Source organism: Epinephelus moara, chromosome 16 (genome assembly GCF_006386435.1).
Source record: "Epinephelus moara isolate mb chromosome 16, YSFRI_EMoa_1.0, whole genome shotgun sequence".
Lineage (NCBI taxonomy): Eukaryota > Metazoa > Chordata > Actinopteri > Perciformes > Serranidae > Epinephelus > Epinephelus moara.
In genome coordinates, this window is record NC_065521.1 from 23,155,806 (window position 1) to 23,169,725 (window position 13,920).

Consider the following 13,920-nt stretch of genomic DNA (forward strand, 5'->3'; position numbering starts at 1 on the left):
TCAGACGACACACCCACTTCCCCCTCCGGGCCTTTATGTGACTTTATATAAAGCATTCCTGAGTCCTAGTTAGGCCTGGTGTGTTTACAGAGCGCTGGGTGCTTACCCTTGGCACTGGGTGTTTCGAGCCTCGCTGGCACTTCAGGGGCAGAGCAGCTAATAGGGGCTAGCGGGAGGAACAGTGAGGGGCAGACACACTGTACTGGACCTCTGGGTATCAGCCTGAGGATTTTATGCTCCGCACTCCGGCTCAGCAACAGTGGTCCGGCCAGGACTTAGGGCAGAGGCACCCTCATTTCTGCAACATGCTTCTTTTTTTGATGGCGTTGCATGCAAGTGGAATGACAGAAATTCGTGCCTGTGACTGGAGATAATGGATAGGACCTAAAATATCTTGTTGTGCTCATGTTCCAGATTTGGAAATGAGCAGGTAGAAAATAAATGGCACTTTCCTCGGGGTATTGACTGGCACGCGCTCAGATCAGTCTTACAGCACAAAAGCAAGTTCAATCATAAGCAGAGAGTTTGTTTTTTTTTCCTATGCAACAACCCAGGCTTTTAAGCATCTATATTGAGCTTACGCCCCACGTTGCCCCTTCTCCTCCGGTCACTGCTACCCTCCCCGTGTTCTCCCAGTCATTTTCTCCTCTTTTCATATGTTTAAAGGGCAGTTTATTTTCCATTTGTAGGGGGAAAATTAATCTCTCTCTGCTCTGTGGTGGTGGCAGGCCTAGATCCTGGAGGAGGTCTATTACCTCTCCTGCCAAGTAGACTCCCCCTCCAGGTTGAATTACATTAATACCTCCTTTATAGCCAATCAACTGGACTAGTCGTATATTTCAAAACCAGTAAAAATAATTGAAGAAACCTCTGTGAGGAAACTGTGTTCATACACTTTAATCTCTTATTCAAGAGGTTCAAATTGGTTTTGAGGAATAAAAAATGGAGCACAAAGAAGGCGACACTAAAGAGCTCTTGAGTAAAAAATATTACATGATCTGTAGGGGGTGTTTGAGAAACACGGCTGACATATCCTCAGCTTGCAGCAGACAAGGAAATGAAGTGGCGAGAAGAAGTTATGACAAACACCTTTGATTTTCCTTTGATGTCTGTGTCAGCACAGTATCGGCACACTTCCAGCAGGAGCGGCCTCACAGAAACAGCAAGGTCTGCAATGCTTTATGAATCAAAATGCATATCTGAGAATAATTTAGCAGCTAAGTCAAAGGTGTGGAGGCTCTTTGAAGCAACATGTAAATGTACAGCATGTTCCCTTTATTGCCAGTTATAGCCCAGATAAAAATCCAGCACTTTTCACTCCTTGTGCAGATATAATGAGACAAAGATTATAGTAAAATGCTGTGGGTCAGCTTAAAGAGGAACAACACAAAGCCTGTGTGGTTGCTTTGTTTTGTTTTTGGTATAGTGATCACATTTAATAAGCTTAACTGTTGTTTATCATTGTTAGTCCTGGATTTGACCTATTTGTGCCATGAAACAAGTCGCACAGTTGTGCAGTAATGATTAACACATTGACGCGTGCGCACACTCACACATACAGGGGAGGGAAACTCTGACATGCTTCTGCCTGTGTACATTAACAAATAATTACAGCAGTTCCTTTAAGTTTGGTAGATATTAAGTCACTTTGCCTCCTTTAATCAAAAGTCAACAAATTTTAAAAGTACCAAGAAAAAAAAAGTTTAAATTCCAATTTCTACTTTCACTTTCAGTACTTTCAATAGATTGACTCACATTAAAATAGCAACAAAATCTAAGTTATTTAAATTTTCTGGTGCTGTTAAAGTTTTGTTGCCTTCAGTGATGTTACCAGACAAAAGGAACCTGTATTTACAGCTATGATCAGTTGGGATAGCAACACTGATTTTTCATCTTTATCTGTAACTCTCAATTTCTGTATGTGGATACCTCTAATTTATATGATAAAAAAATAACTGATTGGACATCTAAAGGAAAAGCATGTGTCTTCTGTCGCTATAATTCAACTTCAATTTGCAACTTTGAGACAACAAATAAAACTGTTTCCTTTAAAAGCACAATTATTAGAGATTCTGTGTTTGCTGTTGTTCGCATAAAAGGCTCCCATCGTAACCTGCCTTTTAATCCTCGTGGAAGTCATTATGCTGCACTTTAGAGCCGACTCTAAAAGTTGGTGGAAATGCAAAAACAAAAAAATCTCGAGTGCCGCTATAACACTTTAGTAAAAACACGAGATGAAGCAGGCTGCTCTTCAGACCTGAGATGTGCTACAAACACGGTGGCTCACATCACATCTGCACAACTTGTTTACTACTTGCTAACAGAGAGCGCTAATTAATGTTCAGCGTGTCTCTCATAAGGTTTCAGTGGTCGTCTGTAAAGCACATTTAGCCTTTTCTCTTCTCAGGTAAAACCATATTTTTGTTTGTTTTCAGACAGCCTGAAGGGAGATCTGACAATGCTGCAGCACAGTTGTTGGCAGGAGGCAGCACTTACTTCTTATCAATAAGGCCTCTGGTTTAAAAACCAGCCATGCTCAAAATATCACACTAAAAATGTTTTACTGCTCACGCTTTCCATTAGTTACGAGCAAACCACATGTACCTCGTTTTATATGTGCTAGTGCTATAAAACAAATGACACACACACACTGAAAAAGTTCAACAGTATGGAGGGAATTAAACCGTCTTACCGTTTCTTTGTTGGGCAGCAGCTCTTTCCGGATCCTGAAGAAGTTTTTGCCGAACTGTCTCAACCCTTTAATGAAGCGCTTCTGCAATTTTTCACAGAGGAAGAGAGAGAGAGAAAAAAAGAGACCAGTTAGTATCTGTGAAGTCAGCTAAGCTGCAACCGCATAAAGTTACAGGCTAACACCAAGACAAAAAAAACTGTTTTTATTTCGCTAGTCTGCGGTCGGGGAGGTTTGATGTGTATCTAGAAATCTCTGTCGCCGTTTAAACTCCGGAGAAAACACAGCCATGTCAGGGCAAAACGAGAGAGGAAATGACAAGTAAGGCAGGGAGAGACACTGAGCTGAGCTTGTATTTTCATGTGGAGAGAAAATACAGTTTAAAAAAAAAATATATACATATATATATAAAAACATATCTGACAGTAAACATGTTGAATGTGTTAGTGAAAAGTTTAAAGCCTAAACTTGAGAGTTGAAAAGCAGGAAAGTGCCTCACTGTGTATGGTGGACTGTTTCTATTATTGTCTGTACATTTTTGCAATTTTAACAGCAAAGAAAACATGTCAAAATTTAAAATCCACAAATACACCCTCACATGAGTGAAGAGAAATGAACGGCATGATGACAAAAATTGCTACTTCATAACATCAGGTTGAATCTGACGTTAAAAATCAACGTGAACATACCACCTCACCTCAGCGAGCACAAAAACAACATCAGAAACGAACAAATACCCAAACGCTGAAAAACCTAAATGTATTTCTTCTCCTTTAAGAGCCACAGACCGCGAGCCATAAAAAGCGGAGGCTGAAAACATTCATAACCAGCGAAGCAGACAACCAACAGATTTACTTTCTTGTTCCAGAGGCGAGCCCCGTTCCTCAGTGATCTCAGCCAACCGTTTCCACCAAGTAACTCCAGCAAAAAGCAGAGAAAAGTCCTCAGGGAGCACGGCACAAATCTCTACGTCCAGCCACAGGTAAAGGAAAAATTAGGGGGCAAATCCACAATGTCTCCGATGGTACATTGCTTTTTTTTCCTGTTTTTTTTTTACAAGCAAGAAATAGCTTGTCACTCTCTGCTCTTCCACTACAAAGGGGAAGGCTTTACATGTGATCTTTCTGCAAGAGAGCCTCTGGTTCGCAGCAGGCTGGAAAACCTGGAGTGGAGTCCTGTGCTTCATGTTAGTGTCAGGCACGGCGCTCATTTCAGCCTGTTCTCCATCCTCTGACACTGCATGAGCAGGCTTCATGCCTCTACACCCACACAGGAAAAGCCAGGCCGCTGTTTGTTGTTAAAACTACAGCGGAACTGCCCTCTTGATTGAAAGAGAAACTACAGCAGTCCTTTAAATGCATTCAGAGCTTTGGGGTGAGCACGCACACAGAGGCACAAACTCAACTAGCTGGCAGCCTGAGAGGGGAGGCAGCTCTCGGACATGGTGGAAGGAGACAAGGGAGGAGGAAAACCTGACATGGAGTCTCTCCTGAGTGTCAGGAGTTCATTTTCCATGCCATGTACAGTGCGTTATGTAACCACAGATTGTTTACATACCCAGATTTTGGTGGGGAACAAAGGCCAAATTTACAGAAGTCGAACAGCCAGCTGCAAAACACAACTGTCTCTTAAGAGGGAAAATTACAGGCGAGAAAGAGAGACCTATCTCAACAACAGGAATGAATGACTGTATTCATCTCCATTACGCAAACAAACTTAGCAGTCTCAAGTTTTGGAGTTTAACAGTGTAATTGTGAGGAACAAAATAAAGAAGTCTGAGTGAAACTAGACTAAATAATCAAACACAAGTGACCTGATCAAACACTACAGCTAAAAGAGCTGACAGCCGCACCAAATAAAAAAAAGGCCCGTTCTCATCAGTGACATGAGACAGCAGTTAATTTGCATTAATCAGACCGAAGGTGTAGCGGTTGATTAGCCAGTAGATGGAGCCGTCTCCAACACAAGCGCTCCCCGACATCCGGCACCCGTCTCCAACCACTCGAGGGGTTAAGAGCAGATTACCATTTGGACTGTCAGTCAAAGTTTCACAGAGCTACACATGACCAGGGGAACGCCACTGTAGAGATTCAGGGGATCAGTGTTACAGGACTTGTTTGACAGGTGATGACAAAACTAGGTAAACATTTACTTTAACTAGTAGCTTCAAAATTGTTTGCAGAATTTCAAGAAGATGCAACAATATTTGAACAATCCTGAAGTAGTTAGCTCTGAGGATGAGTTAGGGTATATCAAATAAAAAAAATAAAAATAATAAAGCAATTATTTGTCCAAAGCAAAAGAGGAAAAAAGTGCCTCTACACTCAGCTTCATGCTCCACCTGACAGAAGTGTCACAAAGCAGCAGGTGCAAGAAGCAAAAAAAGTGCAGAAAAAGACAATTTATTTATTTCTTTTAGAAAGAGCTAGAGAGGGACTGAGAGTAAGAGAGGGCATAAAAGGTGAGTAAGTATTCTCAGAAGAGGTGGGTCTTCTATTTTTTAAGACAGACCGGGATTCTGCTGACCGAGTTGAGTTTGGTATTTCACCACTGAGGGACCACACAGGAAAAGAGTTTGTAGTGAGATTTCCTGCCTCGCACTGACGGCAGGACTAGTCAATAATTAGACCTGCCCATGCAGCCTGTGTCTGTCCTAATTATGTCACCTTAATTATGTTCCCCAACTGTACTATTTACACAGTCTGCTCGTCCGTCTCCATAGAGGAGCTGTGTGCATGCTCCCTCTCTGCCCCCCCACCCGCCTCCCTCCTCCCTTCCGTTTTCTTTCTCTCGCTGGCTCCCTCCTCCCCTCTCTACACGTCGGCTCCAGTTTAAGGCTCCATTTCAGCTGCCTGGGCTCACTGCTCTCCAGCCCAGCTAATAAATCATCCGCCAATCTGCTCCCTGAATCGCTCTGCCCCTGCTCCGATTGCTCCAGCCCTCCGTTGCTAGGCAACACAGCGGCGGAGGAGGGGCTGAGAGGGCCAGAGCGAGCAAGCCAGAGAGAGTGAGAGAGAGACGAGGAGGAGGAGGAGGGGGGGCTGGGTGGAAGCGCTACCAAATGGCCATCCGCTGTGCAGAAACAACAGGCTTCTCTCTCTCCGAGTGTGTTCCAGAGAGCTGGCGCTTTTCACCCACCCCAAGTTTCCCCTCGGAGACTAACAGAGCACTATTGTGCGGCTGGAGAGAAGACATATAAAAGGAGGAGGAGAACGAAAAAAAAAAAGATTCAATAGGCCATTGTTGTGCGTGCGCACTTCCTGCTTGAGAGTTGATTGTTGGGAGTTGTAAAACTGGTTAAGATAATGCAGACATATGCACACAGATAGTATCATGACGACCGACGGGGCGCAGGCTCGCACATGGAACATAACTCCTGCTAAATGTCATTGCATGAAAACACTGACGCAAGACCGTCCAACAGCAAACAAAGCCACTTTGACTCAATATGGAGTCATTATACTTGACTTGTTGTTAAAAGCTGACCTTTCAGAGCCTGCAGTGTATAAACCCAGAGGGCTGAGCACAATCAGACAGCTAGCCAAAACCAAAGGGAAAACACACTGCTGTCTGTTATGAAATATCAGCTAGTAATAAGATTGGCCACGGTGTGCAGAGAGGAAATCACAACATGCTTGAAGAAGAGCGGGGGAGACCGCACTGACAGACATTGATTACCCACATCCTCTTTGTTCAGACATTATACATAAATACAGAAATCTATGTTTAGAACAGTGTATGCAGATCTTAAAGGATATACCCTTTGATTAGAAACCCTTGTTAAAACCTGAACCTCCTTTTACAGACAAAAAGTTATGTATTTATATTTACCCAATAACAAACATGGACATGTTCTGCCAACTTTTAGCAGGCAAAGTAACGTCCTTCGCTTCCTTTCGCTTGTACTGACACAAAAGGTGACAGGAAATTCCAGCACACACCCATCCTGCCTGCTATTTAGTTACTAAACAACCCTAAAAAGCATTGCTGGCACAGAACCATAAGGGTGATAAAATGTACTGTTGACACTAAATCTTTGTTTAGCAGGCAGGGCTCCCTCTGCAGACGAGAAGCACTGGAGCAAAGCTGCTCATCTAACTTTAAAATAATCTACAGCCTCCAGCAGGGGATGCAGGGCGGCGTGTTGTGTTTTATCCGCCTGTGGTGTTTTTGGTTGGGCAGTGTGTCTCAGGTCTGTAGGCCTGTGTTCAACCACTGGGGGGCCGCTACTCTCTCCTCTCCCTCGCCTCCCCTCCCCTCCCGCCTCAGTGCTGTCGGCAGCCTGCTCCAGTCATCCATCAACTGAAGACGCAGCCGGAGATAAGCCGCGGCACGGCGCAGCTGGCTGAGGAATAGACCTGCCGCCCCGCAGCAGTCATAGATCAGCCGCTCTGTCTCTGACATGGCGACACGCAGCACGACTGCTGCTGCCGCTGCTTCTGATTGTTTATGTGGCACCTCCTGTTGGCCGATGCATTATTAGCACCACTTATTTACAATCAGGACAGACAGCAGCTTCACGTGAAGAGACATTTTAATTACATCAAGTTAATGAGTGCAAGACTCCTTTGATGACCTTTAATATGTCTGCAGGCAGGGCAGGTAGAGGTGACGTACTACTGACCATACTTTGGATTTTATTGACAAACAGTGAATGTAAATGAACATTTCTTTAGAATAAAATCAATTTGATTTTGATATTTCAAGAGGCAGATGCTAAGTTAAGTTCAGTAAGGGATGCATCTGAGGCTAGAGGCTAGTGAGATACTAGATATAATGTATTTGCTGAGTAAATATAAAGGTTATATTCAAATACAAGTATTCTTCTAAAAAAGAATTCTTTTATTACAGTTTATCAACTTACTATATTGAGTAACATTTATTTATTCCTATTTTCGACTGACTATTACTACTATTACTTTGAAGAGATGGATGTGGGAGGGCTGTGACATGTGGGAAACTATGTGTAATCTTAAAAAACTTCAATCAATCAATAATTCAATATTCAATAAGGATCGTCTGCATAGTGGAAACAGAGGCAAATATGAGGCTTCTAACCACATCCATATATAATACTGTAACATATTTCACAAGTATAGAACAAACCACGAATTACTGATTTATATTTTCATAAAATATACTTAACAATACTTGATTACTGCCGATTCTGAGAAGACAGAGTAGTTGTGCGCACATCCAATCCTGCTTTAGGTCAGGTGCTGGATAATAGGGGTCCATGCAGAAAGAAGAAGAAAATCCGCACACTGAATTAGAGCTCCCGGTAAGTTTTTAATGACTAAAAAAGCAACGTTTCGACCCAAATGGTCTTCCTCAGGCAACTTGGGTCTAATGCTTTTTTAGTCATTAAAAACTTACTGGGAGCTCTAATTCAGCGTGCGGATTTTCTTCTTCTTTCTACTGCCGATTCTGAGCCATGATTGTCTGCACACAGCTCTCAACATGGAGGTGGCTGAGCCGGCGGCTAGCAGCTAACAGTGATAATAGCGCAAACAGTGCTACAGAGACGATACCATTCCACCACCATAGGTTGGGACTAGGGCTGCAGCTATCCATTCTTTTAGTAATCGAGTATTCTATCAATTATTCTGGTGATGTGTGACTAACAAAACAACATGAATGGAGCTAAGGCTTAAACAAATTGACTACAACATTTTATTTTCAGATAAAAATCAAAACTTGGCTTATGCGCATGATACATCGCCAGGTAACGCTAACCACCGCATTGATTTCTGTTACTGATCAGCCATTATAAAGCCATAATACACGCACGTTCTTTACATACATTATGAATCTCAGCTAGCAATCATTGATTAAGGTTAAATGCAATTAAATGTAACGCTGACATTACCTTGTGTCGGGTCCGCACGGCAAACTCAATGCATACAGTGGATGTTTTCTACTTAGATGCTGTAGCATTGAGGATGTGCTATTGTGGTATGCTAAGTCCGTTTTGCAATACACATTGAGATGTTTTCGAGGACACTTGTAATGATCCCACACTCTTGACACTTTCTGTCATTTTCTTTGCCGTGTCTCCTCTTCTTCTCTCTCGCTCTTTTCTTGTCCCTATTCCTCCATCATTTTGCAAACCGTGCTACATCCATGTTACAGTTGCGTAGGCTATCAACAGCAAAAGTAACATACGCGCTTGTGCAACAGAAACAACCATCCATGCGAAACACAGCGTGCTGTATAGTTGTACTGGATTTAACAAAGCTTTTTAGTAATTGAATTATTCGAGTTACTCAAGGAATTGTTTCAGCCCTAGTTGGGACGGCGTTAGCAGCAATAACTGCCATATGAGTGCAGTGCAGATCAGCGGCAAAGTGGAATACGCACAAGGGACCCACATGAATTAACATGCACACGAGGCCAGACCATCTACTATAACAAAAAACAGAGAAGCTCAGATTATTACACATTAACACACACAGTGGTGGTGTGACTTCATTCTCTGCCCAGGACACCATTACTCCACTTTATCTTTACATAGCAAATACTGGATTGTTGCTACATTAATGTTCTGAATGGTTCATACAGCAGCCTTAAAGAATCCACTATCTTTGATTCACAACTTTATTCCATGACATGGAATGTGTGCAAGTATTTTAATGTAACACAAGGTTCAGCAGTTGCCCAGAAAGTGTCAGCAGAGGCCAGCTGCAGCACGAGAAGTCACCTTAAACTCTTCATTTATAATCTGTAACAAGATTTTTCTGATCTAAAAAGCAGAAGTTGTTCCGACTGCTGATGATTAGCTAACTGTGGTTTCATGGTGTTAACAAGTGGTTAGAGAACACTCAGTGTTGTAACATTACTGCTATTTCGTAATAAGGCATCAGACAAGAAACATTTATGGGCAACAAAAGAAACAACCTGTATGCCTTTCACTTGAAGTTCTTTTTGTTCCCGTTTTAAAAGAGTTTATTTTTGCCGTCGAGACTATTGCACAATCAAAAGGATGGGAAGATAGTTCTGTGTGGGCAGTGAGCATTGATTTGGCTTCTGATAAAACACACATAGAGAAGTGTGTGGTGGGATTGCCTCTCTCCGTTAGACTTTAGAAGACTATTCCACGTCTGACTGTCTGCCATAATAACAGATTACATTTTCTCTTTTCTTGGTGGTTAAATCAACCACTGCTCTACCCTCAATGGCTCGCTGACTGCACAACAGCAACAATACTGCACAGTAGATGTTTCTGGTGAAATGTTTATAGTTTTATATTTAATTTATTTGAAAACAATTGAGATTTTTCTAGGGTGTAATCTATAGTTATCACCCTACTGATGCATGAAACTAGTTTGAGCGGGGCTCACATCAAGGTGATGGATTTTCCATTTCTGAAAGCTGTACTAATAATCTCACAGTGAAAGATGGTTCAGGGGTTGACTGCAACACATCTTACTGAAGTGAAATTATTTTCTGTGCCTGCGACAAGACAATAAAAATGAAACAAACACTCCCCTTCGCAACATTGTCACTTCCTCGGCTGCGGTAATGAAATGGCTTACAAATGATGGCAGTGGTCTTGTCTTTCTGCGGGAAGTGTGTGGGGAGAAATTATAAATATTTTTCTAGCGTTTGGGAGTTGAGACGAGGTTTGGAATTATTTGCTATGTGGCAGCAGCTGCAGACAGAGAGAGGAGAGGTGGGGTGGGGGGGCAAGAGGAGTCAGAGGGGGAAGGAGAGGGTGACAAGTGACCCTGCAGACAGGCTGATTCTGTCATTTCAGCGGCCCCCGCTGTCACTTTTATTCACATCTCTAAAAGAATGCAGGGGTGGGGTGAAAAAAGAGCAGGCAGGAATAACGAAGCTACTCCTGGAGGGGATGAGAGGGAAGAGGAGCAAAAGGAGAGGCAGAGGCAAGGGGTGATAAATAAATGAAGAGCAGCAGGGCTGCTTTCTGAGTGTGTCAAGGTTGGAGCTGCATTTACACCTGTCCCTCAAGGCTGCAGGGCTGAAAAGGCACAACTGGTGATCAGATCACTGTGAGCTGTGTCCTTGGCCGGCCAGAGTCAAGCTGCTGCTTCTCCCGGCTGCGGACGCTGTGGGGCAGGTGGAGCACTAACGGCCTACTGAGTGCCTCCACCCGCAGACACAAAACACACCCGCCACGAACACGGCTAATACAGTGTACTGGACTTCCTGACAGCTCCTCCACTTCAGTTACATAATGCTGTCTGAACATGATGAAACTCCTCTGTGAAAGTGTGGAGGGAGTTGCCTCGACCCAGGTTACAGAATTAATTAAACGGCCTAAAGATTCTGGGATGAGCAATAATTCAATGTCATTGTCTTTTGGTGGAATTTATTGGAATAAAATGATCATAGCGTATTAACTTTTACAAAATTATTTTGACCACATTTCAAGCAAAAATTGTTTCTTAGTTATGAAGGGTTTTGTTTTGCATATATTAAGAGTTTTATCTGATGTTAATAAAACAGTGGAACAGAGGTCATTACATTTAACATAAACTGGATGACTTATGTACCTTGTATACATTTGCTGTATCGTGATATTAGGGTTGGACGATTAATCACATTTTTTTCTCCAATTATAATTTGGGATTTCAAGGATTATAAAAACAAGATAATCGAGACGAAAAAAATTAACTGTGTTGCATTCTGTCTCACAATGATGCTCTCTTTTAGTCCAGCAAACCCCTTTCATTTATTCCTTTACAGCTGCTCACTATCACCCCTCCCTAAAAGCCCCAGCCGACTCTCAGCCAGGTTATGACAGATTTAGTTCACCCCGATCCAGTTTTTCAGTTGAGTTAAATTTAAAGTTCAAGAAAATCCACTGTTAAAAAGTTAAAAAAAAAAGTTAATAAATGCCATTTCCAAAGTCAACGAGCAATCAAGTTAAATAATAATCAATATTAAACAAAACAATCATGATTATAATTTTTGCTAAAATTAAACAGCCCTACATCATATACATCTAGACCAATAAATCAGCCAGGCCAGTATATCAGTATTGGTGTTTATGTTGGACGATGAGTAACAAGAAATAGCAGATAGTTACTTAGTTTTCTGTAGTTTGTCCACCAGAGAGCACTGAAGTTTATTATCTCCACCAGGGGTAAGCCTGGAGGGGATCATGCGTCTGTTGGCAGCTAATGTCACAAACTACTGGGCCAATCAGCCTAATATATTGTGTGCATACTTATGACTGTATGCTCAAGGATCTCTCATGGCTGTGATGATTCTTAAGTGTTGAAAAACCTATTCTGTACCATCATTTATCACAGACTCCTCATTCCTCTTACGTGACTGATGGCTGCTGCAAGTTCTCCAGAAATCACCTCGGCTAACAACAAATTAACCTTACCTAATCTGTTGCAGGCCACATTTTGGCCTTCGCTGTTGCTAAAAAAGCCCCTGACAAATCTGGTCTCATTTTGAACCAGATATGTTATGATCCACTAAAGTTAGGCATGATACGAGATATAAAAAACACTATGTTTGTTATTTTCACTGCCATCTTGTCTGTAAGGGAGCCGGGAGGGACGATTCCATTGGGCGCAGCTGCCCTGCACTGGGGCTGCCCTGCATTTGGGCTGCTGTGGCTGCAACCCGTTTTTGTTCGTCTGCCATTTCAAAAGCAAAGGGTTTTGCCAGCCCGATTGTGTCGACTTGTAGATTTTGTTATCCAAGTCACTGACACTGACCCTTGTGCTTCCACTACAATTAAGTAGGCAGTTAAATAGTTTCTTTTTTGCCTGTTTGGGGCAAGGCAAGTTTACTTAAACAGCTTATTTCAGAGACAAAGGTAATTCAAGGCAGTTCATTGTATATATTGTTATTTCCTATTTTACTGTGCTGTATGAATGACATGCATCAAAGACTTGTGGCTGTTTTAGTTATTGAAAACACATTAATCCTCATAATTATATCATATCTTCTGAAACAAGCTGCAGTGCATCTGCTAAAAATATAAAAACTGTCTAGAGTGGCCACAATCAGCTCGGGCAGCCACGTCGCAGCCGGGATGTGTGCATTTTTCTAGTTTCTATACTTCAACATATCCCACTCAGTTGGTAACAATTCTATCACACAACAAATGTTAGGGATCTGCATCCTGATTGACTGTTAATATTATGCATCTATATTAACAGAAATATTGATAGTGGTATCCTCCCTCAGACTCCAGGAATATATTAGGGTATATCATTACAGATAAATAACACTGTAAAGCATATTTTTCTCAGATTAATAAAAAGACAAAAGTGAATCACTGAAGTGATCCCTTTATTTCCTGAATCAAGTTATTTACAGCTTGTACTGTCGAGCCCCTACTGTGTTCCTTTGACAAGTGGTCTGTGGTAGACCTGCTGTGGTGGAGCGTGGCAATAAAGCCTCCCATCAACATGCCTGGCCCCCGCTCTGATCATCTTCGCACAGCAGTTAAGCTTGGCGCCAGCAAGCATGCATAAATAAAGGCGAACTCATAAGTAGTCCACAAAAGGATGGCTGACTTAATTTGTTGTGATTCGCTGTGGTCCTGCCGTGAGCTCTGGCTTTATTCAAATGTGCCCATCACGTTCAATTACAAGACAAATACACCCATTCACTTTCACTGGATCTGAGCTGCTGGATTCAAAGCTCAACAAAAGACTGCCAAGCTTCGGCATTAACAAACAATATCAAAGTGGAAAAAAACGATGATTCACAGAGGAGGAGGAGAAAACCAACACAGAAGAATCTTAGTGGTGGAGCCTTATGTTTTTCTAAGATCTTCACTCAGATCAGTCGGCAGTTTTATCTTTAAAAGGAGTGTGTGTACCAACATGTAGTGCAGACTGTCATAAAGCATCAAGGCCAAAGCTGCAGCTCTCACTCGTTCTGACATGGTGTTATCAAGCGCTTTCATTCCTCCCCCCTCTCCACCCGTTCATGATGTGCTGTTTGATCAGGGAGACGGGCTGCCATTTTCTGATTCCAGCCCTTCAACAGCTGTGGTGAAATTCACATCTAAATTCAAATGGAGGCTAACATTACCAGCCCTCAATCTTTTTCCCCTTTCCAGGCTTCCACACTCAAGATTTATTCTGTGGGTGATAAACAGGATGCAGCTGCTCTTGGGCCTTGGAGGAGCTGGAAACTGACGAGAGCTTTTTACTGATGTCTTGTGAGAGTGGGCCAAGAGTCCTGTTTTAACTCCCTCTCAACAGCTCCCTCTAAAGACACAACCCAGGCTCTGA

General features: G+C 42.4%; 1 protein-coding gene across 8 annotated transcripts in view; it reads right to left on the reverse strand.

The window, feature by feature from the left end:
- Positions 1 to 13,920, reverse strand: part of rerea (arginine-glutamic acid dipeptide (RE) repeats a) — a 148,190-nt gene that overhangs the window by 16,629 nt on the left and 117,641 nt on the right. For all 8 annotated transcript variants that reach the window (XM_050063908.1, XM_050063907.1, XM_050063910.1 and 5 more), the window contains one exon: positions 2,693 to 2,773. In XM_050063908.1, the coding sequence (XP_049919865.1) occupies positions 2,693 to 2,773 (81 nt within the window). The remainder of the gene's footprint in view (positions 1 to 2,692; positions 2,774 to 13,920) is intronic.